The 19,559-nt window shown below is 33.1% G+C and overlaps 1 protein-coding gene across 3 annotated transcripts; it reads right to left on the reverse strand.

The window, feature by feature from the left end:
* Window positions 1–10,885: 10,885 nt before the first annotated feature.
* LOC132625747 (uncharacterized) lies at window positions 10,886–19,298 on the reverse strand. Of its 3 annotated transcripts, XM_060340340.1 has the most exons (13): window positions 19,037–19,099; window positions 17,171–17,247; window positions 17,006–17,104; window positions 16,810–16,894; window positions 15,793–15,862; window positions 14,868–14,928; window positions 14,703–14,756; window positions 13,530–13,686; window positions 13,363–13,453; window positions 12,990–13,099; window positions 11,974–12,080; window positions 11,276–11,386; window positions 10,886–11,187 (listed from the first exon to the last, which is right to left on the reverse strand). In XM_060340340.1, exons 3-13 carry the CDS (start codon window positions 17,087–17,089, stop codon window positions 11,068–11,070), a joined length of 1,050 nt encoding a protein of 349 aa, XP_060196323.1. In that variant the 5' UTR covers window positions 17,090–17,104; window positions 17,171–17,247; window positions 19,037–19,099; the 3' UTR covers window positions 10,886–11,067. The 3 variants fall into 3 exon arrangements, with proteins under 3 accessions (XP_060196323.1, XP_060196321.1, XP_060196322.1); XM_060340338.1 differs by lacking the exon at window positions 17,171–17,247 and having other exon boundaries at window positions 19,037–19,296; XM_060340339.1 differs by lacking the exons at window positions 17,006–17,104; window positions 17,171–17,247 and having other exon boundaries at window positions 19,037–19,298.
* Between the last annotated feature and the right edge of the window lie 261 nt (window positions 19,299–19,559).

The following is a 19,559-nucleotide window of genomic DNA, read 5'->3' on the forward strand; positions in this document are numbered from 1 at the left end:
AGAGATGAAATAAATTCACAGTTTGAACTGCATTATTTTATATTTAAAAAATCCAGCTGAATAATGTAATTGTAGCTCTAGCTATTATTCATTTACAGATTTGGCTCGAAAAAAAAAACAAAAATATACCATTAGAAGATACTTTATTGCAGATAAAGAAGAAATAAAAGGAAATACACACTAGAAATTTCATTATTTTAGTTAAAACTTTTTACTGATTTAATATAATGAAGTTTAAGTCAAGTCATTTCTATAGATTTAATGGAAAACGAGATACTACTTCATACATGGCACTAACAACTCATAAATATTGATCCAATTTAAGACAAATTATATATATGCGTACCAAAACACGGAATAAGAAATACAAATCATTCAACATAATATTCCCCTATTAAAACACACTACAAGAAAGTATAAAATTGGCAACACAATTTTAGAAGTTGTTGGTATAGAGTAAATTTTAGCCATGAGGTTTTTTCTTGTTGGCAAATATCTTAATGTTGCCATATTTAGTGGGTATTTTAATAAATTTTAAATATTAAAGAAATTTGCAACAATATATTCTTCATTGTTACTAAAAGTATTTCTATTGTTGGTAAAACATCTAATTTTCACAACAACTTGTTCGGTTTGTGGATTTAGAAAATTTAATATCCCTTTCCATTGTTTTTGCAAAAGAGAAGACGGCAAATTTTCCCTTGATTTTTTTTTTTGGGCCCAAATCCCTCCCCTCTTTGTCCCAAACCTGTCCCAATTTTCATCAGAGACTTTAGATCTCTAAGGGGGAAAGAGAACAATCACTGGCCTTACTCAACCGAAAGTTAGGGTTTGAAATTGTAAGTTTCTTCCCTCTAGTTTCAATTGTTCCAAGCTTAGGAGCCGTTTGGACATGGTTTGAAACCATGAGATGAAATCATGTTTGGACATGCAATTTAGATTTATTAAGTTGTATTTTTTCTTAAAGACATAAAAACCCCACAAGTTGTGAAAACTATCAAAATATCCTCAATTCTTATACAATCTTACCAAATGAGCAAGTCTTAGTTCATAACAAAATTAATACGCTACTAGAAGACCTTTCTAAAAAATACAACACTAATTGATCAAACTTTATTTCAATAAAAAAGAAAATTCAACATGAATAGTAATGTAACTACTCTTTAATATAATCCTCCCACATGGTAGACATAAATAAATGTTGGTAAATGGTTGGTGAGAGTAATTGTTAAAAATATCTACCACATGCCTTTTTGGATGATTTGGGCATGAGATGAAATGCATGTCCAAACGCTGATTTCATCTCATGATTTCAAACCATGATTTCAAATCGCATGTCCAAACGCCTACTTAGTGTTTTTATTTTTCATGTAAGCATATAGATTAAAAAAAAATTATGAATGAAGGTGCAATTTTGTAAGTAACGAGCAAATTTAAACTTCATTGAGTAATGATTAATTTAAGAATCAAAGATGTGTTTAAAGGTGAAATCTAGGGTATATTTTGGGGTTTCTCATTTGGGTGTGTGTTTTTGCTCCGCCCCTCTAACCCTCAACCCATTTAATCTACATAAAGGAGCCAGGTCCAGGAAGAGATTAGATATAAAAAAATCTCATATTTTATTTTGTTAAACTATTAGAAGGAAAAAAAAAACTATTCAACAAAGAAACAAGTACTTGAAGATGAAAAAAATATAGGCCTGATTCGGTTTAATGAGTTGAAGAACCAATTTTTTGCGCGGATTTCCCTTCTTTTGGGGTGGTCTTTAAATTTTGCCCCTCATATTTGTGGTCTTTAAATTATACCCCTCGTATTGCTGGTCTTTAATTTTTGCCTTTCGCATTGCAACACTGAGCGTTCACGCAGAAATCATGAGGTTCTGAGTTCGAACCCCCGCTCAAGCATAAATTAAAAAAGAAAACTGCAAGACAAGGTTTGGGTCGCGTGTATGCCGGACCCGGCATAAACTTATGAAGGAATTACCAAAGTTATGCCGGACCCGGCATACTCATGCCTTATGGGCAGACTTGGCATAAGTATGCCGGGTCCGGCATAACTTTGGTAATTCCTTCATAAGTTTATGTCGGGTCCGGCATAACTTTGAGATCTCATGTCAACTTTTTACAGATTTTTAGTGACATCAAAATGCTCTATTAAAATTCAAGTGGTTTTGTGTCAATGTGGCCTAAAGACTTTCTTTGCTACATTTCATGTATTGGATATATTATAACTGCTCTTGTTAATATATTATGGGGTAGTGTTAGAAATGAGTAGTTGTCGTGATTTTGTTCCATTATATCTAAGCCTAGTTTTTCATGAGTATTAACACTATGATAATTGTTGACAACATTTGCATGACGATGAGTGGAAGAGGCCACACACAAAATTTTTACCATGAAGCCTTTTAGTTCTGTAATAATATTGGAAGGGGGACAATGAAATTCTTCCTAGGTACCCTCATCCGGTGGGGACATACTTGTCACACCCCGACTTTACTAGGGTGTGATGGGCACCCGACCCCATACTCGGAGCTGAGCGAACCCGCTGACTCTTATTACGTACTTAATTTTTTTTTTTAAAACCTCTAAATCAAGTTACATAATAAAGCTTACTAAAATATTCTTTTTGTTGCTTTCAAATCAAATAAAATCTGTAACTGTGTAAACCTTGTATCATAATACAAACTGACACATCGGTTGATGGAGCCGCTGACAAACTGACTCCTGATACCCACGACTCTGTCTGCAAAGTCTCTAACTTCGAACAAAGCATCATAGCACATATACTCTGACTCGGCAACACTCCAGGACAAGTGGAGCCTACCAACTCCGCTGGAACATCTGCTATGCTAGCTTCAGCTCATCTGGGTGTACCTGCGCGGCATGAAACGCAGCCCCCGAAGAAGAGGGGTCAGTACGAGCAATGTACTGAGTATGTAAGGCATAAATGATAACATAATAAAATGGACAGAACATGAACAACAACGTAACAAGGAACATATGGAAAGTATAAGAAAAGATACGACTATAACTGCCTGCCTCTTAAGGCGGAATCATGCATGCTTACTTTTACTTTCATGTATACATAACCTGTCTAAATCACATAACATCATTAGCCCGCGTTCGGGCCTCCCGCGTCCGGGGTAATCATCTCGTGCCGCCCACTAGTGGTGATCATGCCCGGCCCTCTAGGCTCGGTGTAAACATAGCAGCCCGCCTTAGCAGTGACATGCCCGGCCATCTAGGCGCGGTGTAATCATCCAATAGCTGCCCGCCTTAGCGGTGTCATGCCCGGCCATATAGGCACGGTGTAATCATCACATCTTAAGCATGCATAGGAGCCCAATCAAAAGCTATAACTCTATCGGAGTAACGTAGGGTCGGTAACCTCCGATTACATTATGGAATAATCATCATGACTTTGTCTCACCTTGAAGGGACTAGTATTATAAGGCGAGACTATCAATAAAGATAGCATTAAGAGAAAACATAGAATAAGATCGTAAGCCTCATAAAACGTCAACTCTTACACTTTGGAGTTTTTAGAAAATAGACTCATGACAAAGGAATAGACTTGGACTTAAGAATTAGCTCATTATTCTTATTTTCATGTTAATCCTTAACTTAAGACTTTTAGACATACAATCATTCTTGTCATAATCATTCTAGACGTTGCCTTTCTTTGACTTCATCATTATCATTACAAAAGCATGTTCGTCATCGTAGTCATAGAGGTTTACAAATTCATACACCTTTGCCTTGGAAAGATATAGACATTTTGGACACCATTACGAGTTATTAGGAAGGATATCATACTTTAAAGTCACAAGCAACTAACTTTTGAAAACAAGGAAAATATGGAAACGTTTATGAGATCATAACATCGGGATCATGCCTTTGAAAGAAAGGGACGAGCCTTAACATACCTGTGTCGCGCCTTACTAGCTACGTTTATTCGTCCAACTTGTTAGTCTACATTCAAGAAGATCGACACTATCGTTAGATTTATCGACATATACTTGTCTTAACCTTTCAAGTACATTCACTTATGGTCTGCCGAAATTTCGGTAGCATCTCCCCTATAAATATACCACCCCCGAGATTCTAACTCAGCCAATTTTAATCAACAACAATCCGGGAATTCAACCCGGCCAAACCAACAACAATACTAGCAATTATTCTAGCAACACTTCAATATTCAATTCTATTCAATTCCATTCAATTCAATTCAATTCACATAACTTTCAAAACGATTCAATCAACATACTACTTCGTCCAACACTTTCCTATTCAACAAGAACAATAACAACCTAATTTCCTTCTTTCAAATTTAATCACCACAACCCAACTTACAACCTTCCAAACAAATGTCTCACTTCCAAGTTCATGCATTATATTTATATCCTACACATTATCACCTATAAGAAACCATACCAATGTCACACTAATTTTTTCCATAATCCACAAACCATCACAACTTCATTTCTAACCATTAAATTCTCATTTTACATCATGGAATCCACAACGACATCAACTAGAATATCAAATGAAATTGATTCATCATAACTTACCAAAACATCACCATTCTCGGCCACAACACTACATACACATTTCCATGAATTTTTCATCTTTTTCTATACACTACAACAACAAGCAACATACTACATAGAATTAATTCAATCTACTTTACGCAATACAACATACACACACACGGCCAATACTACACATACACGACCCAACATCAACATGCATGATTTCATGTTTTTCATCCACTTCTACATACCACAACATGTACCAAGCATCCATAACACATAAAAGAAGATTAGTTCCTTACCTTTTTCCTTCAACTTCTTACTTGGCTAGGGTTGTGATTTTGCAACAAGGAATGATTTTCTTGCTCCAACAATTGTACCACGTTGAAGAGGACCCTTGAATTAGTAGAAATACATGAAGAAACTAATTTTTTGGACAAGATTTCATGGGGGTGATTTCCCCCCCACCTTGGCCGAATGGCCTTATAGTTTCTCCTTTTTTTTTTGTTCTTGCTTTTGTATATATATATATATATATATATATATATATATATATATATATATATATATATATATATATATATATATATATATATATATATATATATATATAATTCCTCAACCATGTGAGGGGCACATGCCCCTCTCTCCATTTCTCTAGATTTTTCCCCCCTTGTTCTTGAATTTAAACAAAGAAGACTAAGTGTCTTCTTGTGTACACTTTAGTCCCCATTAATTAAAAATGTGCACATATTCCACACATATCACACGGCCAACATGGCCTTTCAAGAACCTTCATGAAATTTTGTGAAATTCCCATTTTGCCCCTCGACTTTCCTCAATATTACCATTTCGCCCCTAGCCTTTCACATTATTTCCATGACCCCTTTTGTGAATTTCTCTCTTTACCCTTAACCTTTCTCAATCTTTCCATACTACCAATGTTCATAATTAATATTCATAACCAACTTGTACATTAGAATAATTTTGGAAGATGGTCATTCCCTTAACTTACCACGACTACCTTGAGTTATTCGATTGTATAAAATACGGGATATAACAATACTTTTAATGGGAAAACTTTTATGTCGGACCAGGCATAAACTTGTGAAGGAATTACCAAAGTTATGCCGGACCCGGCATACTTATGCTAAGTCTGCCCATAAGGCATAAGTATGCCGGGACCGGCATAAGTTTGGTAATTCCTTCACAAGTTTATGCCGTTGGGGGCATACTTTTAATGGGCAAAATTTTATGCCGGATCCGGCATAAACTTGTGAAGGAATTACCAAAGTTATGCCGGACCCGGCATACTTATGCCAAGTCTGCCCATAAGGCATAAGTATGCCGGGTCCAGCATAACTTTGGTAATTCCTTCACAAGTGTATGCCGGTGGGAGCATAGCGAATTTAAACTCTGTCTTGCGAATTTTTTTTAAAATTTTGACTGTGGGGGTTCGAACCTGGAACCCATGGGATTTAGCCGAAGGGCAAAACTTAAAGATTTTAAATATGAGGGGCAAAATTTAAAAACCACCCCAAAAGAAGAACAACACTAGGCCCAAGTCCCCTGTGTTAGGGGATCAAGTACTTAGGGGTTGGAAAATGGAGGACATGTTCATTGAAAAATATAAGAAGTTGAATGGGCCTTTGGACTTGACCCACTTGAGAGGTGAAGCTTATATATATTCATCGTCTTCTCGTGAAATAGAATCTTTGGCAACAAGAAAGTGATTGACGTCTAATCAAGCTTCTTAAGCACTTTAAGAAATTGGCCTTTAAGATATTTGATGTTGTAAATAAATATTATTATTTTAAAACTATCCGTATTATAATTTGATTAGGAAGCATCTTTACTCTTTTCTTTCATTTTCTTTTTCTATTTTCAAAATAATATTCTCATCATTCTAAAAGTTAAATGTATTTAACTTATAAGGTTATTTAAAGTTATAAAGATATCATTTATCTCTATTGTACAAAATGATTTATGTAAGAATTTTCAATATGAAAATATAGTTAGTACAATGTTAAATCAAGTTTTAAATATTGTAAAGAAAAAGTAGAAGTATTAGCTTATATTGAGTTGAATTAAAAGAGCAAAATAACTTCATTTGAAAATTTTGGGACTGAACAAAAAAAGAAAGAAGATTGTTTCCTTTGGAATAGGGAGAAAAGTTAAAGAACAAAAAAGAGAAAGTTTTAATTTTGAAAATGATATATTGTATAATAAAGAAGAATCATAGTATTGTAGACCCAAAGCAATGGAAAAGAACTTAATCATATACAATATTTACACCAAATTATTAAGTATATAAAATGTGCTTGTCATATAAATTTCTATCATTTACTATTGTTAGTTGAAATACTTTCTCTCTCATTTCATTCAAATAGTCAATCACTTAACTATGATAGGTTATATGATGTAGCCTACCATATGCATGTCATTTACTCTTAATAAAAAGGTACACTACTTATTCAATGCACCAAAATTTAAACAGATTTAATGAATAATACTTATTCACATCAAGTAAGTGATAATTGTGTACGTCTAAATACATATCATATATCCATTAATTTTATGTAAACTCAATACAAATAAATGATTACTACTTGTATAAGACAAAATTGATACAGCTGCAACACGCTCTTTTGGGCCAAAATCACACTTACATATTTACTTGTCCCTTCAATATAACAAAGAGCCAATTAAATACCAATTCCACCATATACCTTCAAGAAAAATAGGAATTGTTAAAAATCAAGAAAAAGATTTAAAATAGTAGATTCAGCTCTGATTCCAAACTTACAAGGAAATATTTATCATCGTCAACGTTTTGACAGTTTTAACATTTTGCAGAGCTAATTAAATAGTAGTACTACCTGTTTTTTTAGTTTCCTTATGGTGTTAGATATTCATTTTGGGGACAAAAAAATCTAGATTCACTCCGAAGATTCCCACTTTTTGGGGTAAAATGTTCGTTCCATTCTCAAAACTTGAACTCGAGACTTTTGATTAAGGTAAAAAGACACTTAGTTACCACCCACCACAACCTTCAATGATACTAGTCTTTTTCTCTAAAACTAAAGTGACCAAAGTCCAAAACTATGTGACTATTTTTACTTTCTATAATTGCACAAAATAAAATAGGTTCCAATATTTTAGTGGAGGGGGTATTATCAGTTTATATCAACAATAAACAATTAGGTTGGGTAACAACTTAAGACATTGAGTCCCTGAGTCCCTGTTACAATTTACAACAATATTAGAGATCTCATGCATATTAAGGTTCATCACGGCGGAGTTAAAGGAACGGAAGGGATTCATCTAAATTTTTTTCATCCAAAAATTATACTCTTATTATTTATACTAGATCAAATTTGTATTTTTTATATATAATAAATGCTGAATCTCTTAATGAAAATCTTGAATTTGTCACTATCACTAGTGTCGAGGTGTCATCAAGATCATTATTACAACAAAGAGATTAAGTCCCTGTCTGTCATTGCCTCGACGCATAGAATTCATAGATAGAAGTTTCGAACTATCTTTGCATGGTTACAATTTAAACCAAGTGTCCGCATGCCACTGGCCTTTATTGATGTTTCCAGTTTTCAAACTTAGAAACCGTTTAGGTTATCTGATTGTAAACAATTGATAAGTTTTACGTGCTGAAAAATATTTTTAATTGTTACAATTAATTTTATAAATAAGCAGCTGCATATTTTAATAGAAGTGTTGAAGTTGTTAATGAGCAATTGATAAGTTGGTTTTTTGTAGAATGACTAAAATACATAGAAGAGTTAAATTTAAAACTATTCGTGCAATGAAAAGGAGGAATGATGGATTTAGAGTCTTAGAGTGAAGAGAAAGTTAGGAGTTTTTTTTTTTTTGGGAAAGATATTTGAGAATTAGAAAAATTATTAAGGATAAAATATTAAAATACTTGGTCTAATCAAAAGTGCTTGTAAGCTAAAAATTCATAAGTTGGAAATGACCAACTTATAGTTTTCCGCTAATTTTATCTTACAATCATTTTGATATTTATCGAACGCGTAGATAAAGGCTTGACTTTCCACCAAAACCCTAAATGGAACTTCTAATCTTTATGAAGGGTCAAATAAAAGGTACGTAAATAGTGGATAATCCCAAGTCAATTCCTCAAATGGTCACTTAACTTAATCAAATTACCTGCAAAAGTCATTTATCTTTTCTTTATTCCTCATTTGATCATTGAAGTTTATGCATTTGCCTTACAAAGTAAGAAGGGCTAAAAGTCACTTTAAAAATAAAAGAAAAAGTGTCAAATAGTCCCTTAAGTTTGAATTTTCAATTAAAATAGTCCTTATTCTTTAACATAAAACACTAACAACCTTTTAATGATAGAAAATAGTACAACTTTAGTTCAACTCTAACTGTGGTATTAAAAGTAACGAAACACACAATAAATTGTGACTGATAACTTCAGAAATGAAAAAAAAAAAAACTTTTTCCATTTTATCACTACTAAAATAATAATATGAAATAGCCTAAATGTACTCTATTTGCTTGGAAATTTAGGAGTTCAATAATAAAATAATGTTTTCTATTTATTTATATATTTTATGAGTAGTCCTTATTTTGATAAAATAGATTAAATTAGTTGTTAGTTTCTTCTGTGGTAGAAATTATTGCCAGGAAATTCATAATTAATAAGGAAGACGATAAATTTCTTCAAACAAAAAAATAGGCCCTAATAGGAAAAAAAATTAATATCTAAAGATTAATCATCAAGGGTTTTAGTAATTAAAAAAAAAAAAAAACGTAGATGCATATTGAAAGACATCATCATAATAATATAAATCATTCAACATCACATAAAATGAGGAGATTGTATATCATCATTTTGTACTAAATTTTTTTAAAGTTCTCAAATATTATTTTTGTCAATCTTGTAATATTAGTTAAGTAAAAATTATTTCCCCCTCCAACCCTGCTAAAAAAATTAAATATCTCTCCCGATTTCAAACAATAGTTGTTCCTCCCTTTTATCTTATTTAAAAAATTTAGTACCTATTTTAACCTCTATGTTAACACTCTTCATTTTTTATTTTTTTATTTTTTACTTTTAACATTATGATGTGTGTGCGTGTTTTTTTTAATCTATATTAGGATGAAACACAATCTACTTTACGAAGTAAGAAAGTGAAAAGTAGTTGGCGGACTATTGTCGTTCGGTGTTAAGAAATAAGAAATGTTTTAACTCAAAGTCCAAACTTAAGGGACTACTTTGGCCCTTTTTCTTTTATTTTTAAAGTGCCTTTAAGACCTTGTTACTATGTAAGGCAAATGCATAAACTTGAATGATCATATGAAGAATTAAAGAAAAATGACTTTATTAGGTAATTTAATTAAGCTGAGTGACTATACGAGGAGTTGACTCGGATAATCCCCAATAGTGCATGATGATTTATCAAATAGAAGGGGAAAAATCACATAGTGCGATTGTGATGCTTAACCTCAACTATCTTTTTTTATTTATTATAGATTTACTTAGCTTTCCGATCACTTGTATTGTGTGAATCTCAAACAAGAATCTGTTCACACTACATTTAGCCATGTGCCCAAGTATTCTACCATTTGTATAAGCACTGTCCAAAAAAAGCCAAGATCCCTTTACCTAAAACACAAGGTAGTTTATTTTGACCACTCATTATCAAGTCTCAACCATCTTTAAAACCCATCACTTGATAAGAGAAACTCAATTTTAGTGATAAGAAATCAGTAGAAAAGCTCTTATCAAAACACCTTTTATAACCACTTAGACGAAAATATGATTAGGGAATTGAGAGCTACAGTTGGGAGCTGGGAAGGAATAAGAGGTGTTGTAGATATAACAAATGTTGGCATTTGGGGTCTGTGGTTGATGATATTGGTCAGCATGTGTATCATTTCAATAATCATCTTCTCATGTGCAGATGGTATTTCTAAAGAGAAAGCAGCATCAACTCATATAGATAACTATGGTGCCGGATGTGGTGCAGGCTGTGGCGTCTGAATAGTAAAAACAGAAAAGTGAGGAGAAAGGAAATAGCGAGAATCGAATCTACGTCTATTACGTGGAAGAATACTCCCACTGACACCACTGGACTATTAAGTGTTGCTGAGAAATTTCTTTCCATCTGCATATGTAGTACTTGTAATGGGGGTAATGGGGGTGGTTGGAGGAGGGGGGCGGGTGATAGCTCTATTACATTTCATTGTAATATAGTTGGGTGGCAATGTTCAATTGTACAATCCTCAGTAGCTATTTTTGTGAGTATGTAAGGAATAGCTTAAAAGTCAACGATTCGTGTATAAAGTTGACAGAAGCTGAAGTTTGGTTAAAAGGCATAATAATATTTTAAAACAAAGCATTTATTCATATATACAAATAAATGTTAGAAAGAAAACTCATATCACAGTCTAAAAATTCCTCACATTCGGTTCTGCTTAGACTGGGAAGAGCAAACAATGAAAAATGGAACGCAGATAGGTTGAGTGAAAACGATGCAAATGGCTTACAAGGACCCTTGACTCTTCCGAATTTCGGTGGATGATATATCCATACGGAATTTCTCAACTGGTATAGGCACAAACATGTCTTTTAGCTCTGCTGGAATGTCGAAATCCTCAAGAACCTAGAGAATCACATGATATAAGATTCATAAGAGTTTTGAAAAGCTAAAGTGCTAAAATATGAAGGCCGTGGTGAGTATGTTTGTGTACCTTGAAAGTTCCATTAACATTTCGACCACCAACTAGGAAAGTACAACCTGTGTTTTTACATCCCAGAAGTATCTCCAACATCTTTCCATAGTCATCACCATAGTACTTTGGCTGGCAAGAGCAACTTGCAAAGATTAATATGTACACTTTGGGAACTTTTTATTTTTAGCAGCTTATTGCCCCATTTATCAGCCAAAGTTGATTATGCAAAAATCAGAAATTAATCACAAATAAAGATCACATTGAGTATACGTCTTTGTTTCATCTCCTTCTTACCATCTTATTCGTATAGTTGAGTGGGTGTTGTTGTCTCTATACATAAAAAAATATAACTGTGCAACAGGTGCTACTTCAGCAGATACTTTTGAAACCAGTCCGATAGATTCTATCACAAAATTTAACACAAATTATCTTCCTCCCAATAATTGTATTCCCAAATTAAGTAGACAAGACCATGAATGGCAGTAGAAGAAAACACGATTAGCTTTAAGAAAATGGTCCACCAGAAAGAGATTGGAGCTTGGCTGAATGTATGATATTATAAAATGGAAAGCATAATAGTTAGAGAACATATCCATATGGATCATTTTGTGTGTGTGTGAGAGAGAGAGAGACAGAGACAGAAAACGATACCGAATTTATTAAATTCATGATCTCACGTAATCACAATGTTGTAGAAACAAATGAAAGAACCTTACATGTACAAGTCTTGCAACTGTGTCTGCACCAATGACAAAAGCACTGCCTGGAAAAAGTTCTGCTTTCTTGTAAAAGTATGGCTGATTAGACACTATGACCGTCTTTCCTGCATTTCAAAGGCTGAAGCCATTCAAATACACCAGCATATTTTGAATATGAAAGTAGGGTAAGAATCTAATGACATGGCTACGTCTTCTCTCTTCTCAGATAACATGAAAATTGAAATATTACTTCAGATCGTACTCAGATATGAAACTATTATGGATAAACTGTAGTGAAAGCCAGAGGCGGATCTAGGGCCCGGGGAGGGTGTTCACCCGAACACCCTGAGCAAAAAATTACACTGCATATAAGGTACTTTTTAAATTTTTTATGTACATATATAGATTTTTAACCCTGAACACGAGAATAGGTTGGTTCAGTGGTCTAGGGGGTTCAAAATTCACCTTTAGGTTCCAAGTTCAAATCCTAGTCACTACATTTTTATTTTTCGAACCCCTCAGTGCAAATCCTGGATCCACCACTGGTGAAAGCATATACTTCTCTCGAATTTCACTTTTTCTTGTCTTCCTATTTGTATTGCATCCACGACGGAGAGGCACTTTAGAAATCAGTTTTTGGCAGGAAATAACTCAAAGTACAATTCAGCATTCGAAACCTTTGAGACTTATTGGCAAAGAATTAAAATACCAGGTCATTGTAGCCATTCTCAACCCTTACTTTCTGTGAGCTCACAATTTGATTTAAGGCAAAGATAAAGTTCACTTCTCCATTTGATCCTTATTCAGGACATGTCTGAATGAAAAATAGAGTTTTCTCATTCTGGATAATAGAACCACAAGCAAGGATGACCACCACGCCATTCTACTATCATCCAGTAAACTGATCCAAGGTTTGACTGAATAAGCTAATTTCATCACTACCTTAGACATTGTTTCCCATTAGATATCAGTTATAATACCTAAAGATTAGAACTATTAAGATGTGAGTAAAGCATCATATATTAGGATCTTACCAACTTTTTCAAATTGCTTTACACGATCTTTGATATGAGCTATTTCCAATGGAGGTTTGTCTGCATTGACAGCTGACAACTCAAAGCATGGATAACCACTGCCACAAATGCTGCATGAAATAAATAAATGAAGTGAATGATATTCCATTAAAAGCATGATATTTCTCTCTGCAAGTAAAGCCTTCAAATTCAAAGTTCAAAAATGTGCTACACATCTTCTCTTTTCTTTTCCTTGTGAAATTTGAAGGATAAAAGTTTGACATTCTAGAGAGATGTAAATCCTTAAGCGATAAACATTATCTTTTTCCAATGTGTATAAGAAATCAATCTTTTCAATGGTTGAAAATTAAGTTTGATGTTAAGAGATGTGTACCTAGTTGCAATTTCCAAGAGCTTAAGGTGACCATCATGCAAAGGATTAAAGGAACCAGACAGGATTATTTTCCTTCCTGCACCTGACGTGTCTGCAAAACTCCTGTATCAACATATGTAGTGAATCTTTGGCTTCTGAAAGTGACTGTTGATTTCATTAGCACATACCACTTGAGAAAGGATACAGTTTGAAGCATGTAACCCCACTGAGAAGTTGTTTTAGCTCTTCATCTTCATCAAACTGTTGTTCATGTTCATCTGGAACTTCTGATTCCATCAAGTCCGGAACAAAAGTTCCTGCAACCTTGCTAGCATTTGCAATTGCCTGAACCAGAAGACAGAAGGTAACATAGATTTGGTAAAAGATCCAGCATAGAAGGATTTGCAAGTACTACAGCATAATGAGTTAAAAATGATCTACAGGACGTTTAAACAGCAGAAAATGATTACCAGCTCACTGCTGATTCCTGTTCAAATAAAATGATACTTCAGGACATGGTAAATTAAAATTTGTGACTTAAAATAGGACAAGGTACAGCATAGAGAGTTACATTTTACGTATCTACAAACCCAAACTTCAAACTACAACTCTACTGGTTCCCTGTAATTGCCACAAAAGTTCCAATGGTGCTCAAACAAGCAAAAGATACATTCACAAAGCTCAACTATTCACAAAGTTCAACTTAATGGACTAGTTCAACATAGCAGCACAAGCTAAGAGAAAATATTATAATCTCCCTAATGAACCAAGCATGAATTACTTGATCGAGGTAACAAGTCCATTCAATGTAACCTTCCATAACACATTTAACTTTAAACCACCCAATTTCATGACAAAGCAATAAAGTTTGGGCTTCTACTAGCAAACATTATCTGGAAATGTTTTAAGCTTTGATTATTTTGTATATGTAATGCATGAAGGAGAATAATTAATAATTATAACATTCATTATATACTATAATAAGTAGCATCTAGCATGGGCTCTGAAAATTGGGAAAAGTACCTAAACGGCTAAAAGGCAGAATTGAAAGCTTTGAATCAAAAAACTGGAAATGTTTAAGTTCTGATTATTTACATTAAGGAGCACAGTTATACACATTCGTAGAACACTATAATAAGTAGCATCTAGCATTGGCTTTGAAAAATAGGGAAATACCAGAAAAGCAGAATTGAAACCTTTGAATTTCCAAATTGGCCATGCACTTGTACATTTTGTTCAATGATATATGCATTTAGTTGATGAAATCAGTGCAGTTGTATGTTGAACTTGTATATTTCCCTAATAAAGTATGAAATGTTCTAATTCCTCTTTTAGAAATTATCTCGAAATTTTATACACACCTTGATTAAGTATTGACTCGAGACTCCATCTTCCTGCTCACGAGTTCGCAGACCCTGTATATATTCATTCAGTTTAAGCAAAATCAATACTTCAGCCACTGAAATCTAAAGATCCTGATTAAAGAAGGTAAAGATGACAAAAGGAGAAACTTGCACGAATAATACCTTAGTCAAAGTAACGGTCGAGGACCAAAGCCGGTCAGATGTTCTCGTTGACAAGTGAAACCTACTCATAAAGCACTGATAGGGCTCAGAAAGAGATCCAAATTTTGAACAACTGAAAGAGTGATATATTCACAAATCAAAATGGCAATGCTAGGAATACTAATGATTTTGGTCGAAAGGCGTCATTGTAGAGATCCACACATGGTCCACAGGCATGTTTGAAGGGTTGCAGACCATTCAAACTTAATTATAGCGACAAAGTTTGGTGCTTTTATTCTCCCCTTTAGGGGGGCACAACTGAGCACTGAGATGAAATAATTCTAATATGAATACCAACTCAACTGCGCTACTCAAAAGAAGAATCCTTGTGTGTTCTTAACGTCCATACAAAATAAGATGACAACACCTTTGTGCCTTGTTAATAAAAATTTGAAAAATAGGATGTGCATTAAGTATTAACAAAAAGTTCATCAGCCACAGCCAAATTATACTATCCCTGATAGCAGAATCTTGTCATGTCTCCAACAAAAGAGAGAAGCAACTATTTTCACCTATATCCTAAAGATCAAGATCAAGGAGGAAATGCTGTCACTAATACTATCTTGTGCTTGCATGAGTACCCTTTAATCGACCAGCTCCACTTTTCAAAGAGAAATATACAAATATATCTTAGCATATATTTGGTTTTTCCCTTAACCTGATCCATTTAATGTTGTAATGTAAGCGAACGGTAATCAAGATAGTCACCTCTACATATACAATAGAAACCTCACGTGAATCATTTAACGAAAACCAGTTTATACCCCTCCTAGTGAATCTAGGGGACATACGACAACAATGACAACTCCTGAATGCAACTTGCTCCTAAGGGAATAAGAATATGAAATTATATATCAGGACAAACTGACTGATGCAACAAGAATACCTATGATCTCCACGTTTTGGACGTGCACTAGCCAAGGCACCAGTAAAACCCACACCTACAACTGGTGAACCTGTACAATCAAACAAATTGAAATCATATCATTTAAATAAAAACAACACATATCAAGGAATAAAATGCTACTAAATAATAAAGGGTGAAACTTTGTAATACACATCTAGGTGTAAATAGTCAGAGGACTTTGACTCAAAGGAACCTTACTAGTTTTATGTCATACACATAATGCAATATAAAAATGAGAAAGATTGATAAAAGTTGATGTCTCCTTTTTGTGAAAGAGAATATTTATCAGATAGAGTGTAATAAACCTATGCTACTAAACCTAGTAACTGAAAGGATGGTACCCTCTGTGGCTTCTTGGCTGTACCTATTTCCTCTATAAATCTTCAGTAGCAAGCACATATTTCACACACTAGAATGTCTATTATAGCTTGTTATAATAGGAGAACTGAAAACCTTCATCATTTAGCCATGGCATATACATTATTACAAACACATATATCAAATAGACCACTCATGATTAATCAAGCAGTCATCCAAGATAATATCCGTCTATTCAGTGTCTTCCAACCACTTTGATTTGACACTAAAGTTTTATCTTCTAAATCAATTCTCAACACGCTTAACTATCAATCAACTAACATCAACGCTAAACTAGTTAGATTCCGCGATGCAAATGGGACTTCCCCCGAGGTCACACACCTTAGTATTACGCTCGACTAAGCATACTTAACTTCCGAGTTCTGATGAGATCCATTGCATTATTGTTAGTATGATCGCATCACTCACATATTTAATCTATTTATCTGCCTCCTTTATGCTTAGAACTGGCGATTCTTTGAAAACTCACATAGAAAGAGTTTCTCAATTTTCTTAACTAAACTAGAATATTTCTAGAAATGTGTGACAAATTTCACTTAGCTAAGAGATACATGTACAAGATAAAACCGTAAAATCCCCAATCAAAGGACAAAATTCGAATGAATTAAAAATCACAACCTGGTTTAGAAAGCTTTAGTGCTCTATTATAAGCCAACAACGCCATTTCCTCGGCAGTTTGCGAACTAGCTGCTTGAGCAGGAACCTGTACCAAACCAAAAACAACAACAAAAAAGGAAAAATCACAAAATGTGTTAGCAGTGATCAATCAATAAGAAATCAAAGTAAAATGGCGATTAACTTGAAATTAAACGACCTTGCCGAGTAATTGAATCATAGACATTCTAGAATAAGTAACTACAGATTCAAGCACAGTGTTCGATGCTCCTGGAACTGACATCAACCACCCCAATGCCTATACAAATTCATAACATTTCATCAAAAAAAAAAAAAAAACTGCTATCAATCAATTGATAATAACATGAAATTGAATTTTGGGCACTGCACTGATCGATAAATTTAGTTTCTGTACAAATCATCAGCTAATTTACCTAGCGCCTTTGCAAATTCGTAATATTTCATCAAAAAAACTGCTATCGATCAGTTGATAATAACATAAAGTCATAAAGTGATATCTGCATATTTTTACATGAATTTGACTTTGATCGATAGCTTTAGTTTCTGTACAAATCATCAGTTAATTTACCTAAAATAGCAAACCGTTAAAATTCATAACATTCCATCAAAAAAACTGCTATGATCAGTTGATAATAAGATAAAGTGATATCTGCATATTTTACATGAATTTGACTTCGATCGAAACTTTAGTTTCTGTACAAATCATCAGTTAATTAACCTAAAACAGCAACTGTTTAAAATCGTAACATTTCATCAAAAAATAAAAACAAAAAAATGCTACAGATCAGTTGATAATAACATAAAGTGATATCTGCATGTTTTACATGAATTTGACTTCTGCGCACTACACTAATCGATAACTTTAATTTCTGTACAAATCATCAGTTAATTTACCTAAAACAAAAAAACTGTTCAAATTCGCAACGTTTCATAAAAAAAACTGCTATCGATCAGTTGATATATAACATAAAGTGATACCTGCATATTTTACATGACTATGACTAGTTCTGTGCACTGCACCGATCGATAACTTAAGTTTATGTACAAATCATCAGTTAATTTACCTAAAACAACAAACTGTTTATAACAATTAACAAAATTCGTAACATTTCATCAAAAAAAAAAAAACTGCTATCTATCATTTGATAATAACACAATATGATAACTGCATATTTTACATGACTTTGACTAATTCTGTGCACTGCATCGATCGATAACTTTAGTTTCCGTACAAATCATCAGTTAATTTACCTAAAACAACAAACTGTTTATAACAATTAACAAAATTCGTAACATTTCATCAAAAAAAAAAAAAAACTGCTATCTATCATTTGATATTAACACAATATGATAACTGCATATTTTACATGACTTTGACTAATTCTGTGCACTGCATCGATCGATAACTTTAGTTTCCGTACAAATCATCAGTTAATTTACCTAGCACCTGTTCAAATTCATAACATTTCATCAAAAAAAAAATCTGCTATCGATCAGTTGATATAATAACATAAATTGATATCTGCATATACTTTACATTAATTTGACTTCGATCGATAACTTTATAAAGTTTCTGTACAAATCATCAGTTAATTTTACCTAAAACAACAAACTGTTCATAACAATTAACAAGTATAATAACATTTCATCAAAAAAAAAAAAATTGCTACCGATCAATTGATAATAATAATAATAATAATAATAATAATAACATAAAGTGATAACTGCGTATATTTTACTTTATGTGCACTGTACTGATCGATAATTTTAGTTTCTATACAAGTTATCAGTTAAATTTATGTTGATAACAATTAACAAGTATAATAACATTTCATCAAAAAAAAAAAATTGCTACCGATCAGTTGATAGTAATAATAACATAAAGTGATAACTGCATATAATTTACTTATGTGCACTGCACTGATCGATAATTTCAGTTTCTATACAAGTTACCAGTTAAATTTATGTTGATAACAATTAGCAAGTATAATAACATTTCATCAAAAAAAAAAAATTGCTACCGATCAATTGATAATAATAATAATAATAATAATAATAATAATAACATAAAGTGATAACTGCGTATATTTTACTTTATGTGCACTGTACTGATCGATAATTTTAGTTTCTATACAAGTTATCAGTTAAATTTATGTTAATATAACAATTAACAAGTGTAGTGTATATATATATATATATATATATAGACCTGAGAGGCACCACCAGAGAGATAAATAACAGCTTGAGTAGGAGATGAATGGATAGCTTCAATAACAGCTCGAACACAACTATCCGTCATCGTCGCCGTTAATACGGTCAGTTTGCTCGATCTTTTTGTCAATTTTCCATCAAATTGATTTCTTCGAAACGACGTCGTTGCAGGAACTACAAGGAAATTGAAAAATTATCCTAAAGTTCTTGGTTTAATAGCACTTTTGATCCTCAATTATTGGTAGATTTTGATTTTGCTCCTTTTAATATTTCATAAAGCTTATTTAACCGGCACTGTATTTTGTTCATTTTATGTTATACTAGTCTCAGCGACAAACACGTGTATCTCATTTGACAACAAACATTATTAAAAAAAAATTAGACTTAGATATAAATTGGTCATTAATCCATCGCTAAATTGCTCAAAATTCCTATGTTTTATTGTACTTATGTATCTTTGCAGTGTACCAAAATTTTATTGTTTCCTAGTGAATAATACTTACGTGTTTAATGCATTGGTA

This window comes from Lycium barbarum, unplaced genomic scaffold (assembly GCF_019175385.1).
Source record: "Lycium barbarum isolate Lr01 unplaced genomic scaffold, ASM1917538v2 unchr_scaffold_63, whole genome shotgun sequence".
Taxonomy (NCBI): domain Eukaryota; kingdom Viridiplantae; phylum Streptophyta; class Magnoliopsida; order Solanales; family Solanaceae; genus Lycium; species Lycium barbarum.

Coding starts and splice junctions, on each gene's coding strand:
- LOC132625747 (XM_060340338.1), bottom strand. CDS start 19,126: ATGACGGATAGTTGTGTTCGAGCTGTTATTGAAGCTATCCATTCATCT. Junction 14,929..15,792: donor CCAAAACGTGGAGATCATAG/GTATTCTTGTTG, acceptor CTTTATGAGTAG/GTTTCACTTGTCAACGAGAA. Junction 13,100..13,362: donor CTCTTGGAAATTGCAACTAG/GTACACATCTCT, acceptor TATTTCATGCAG/CATTTGTGGCAGTGGTTATC.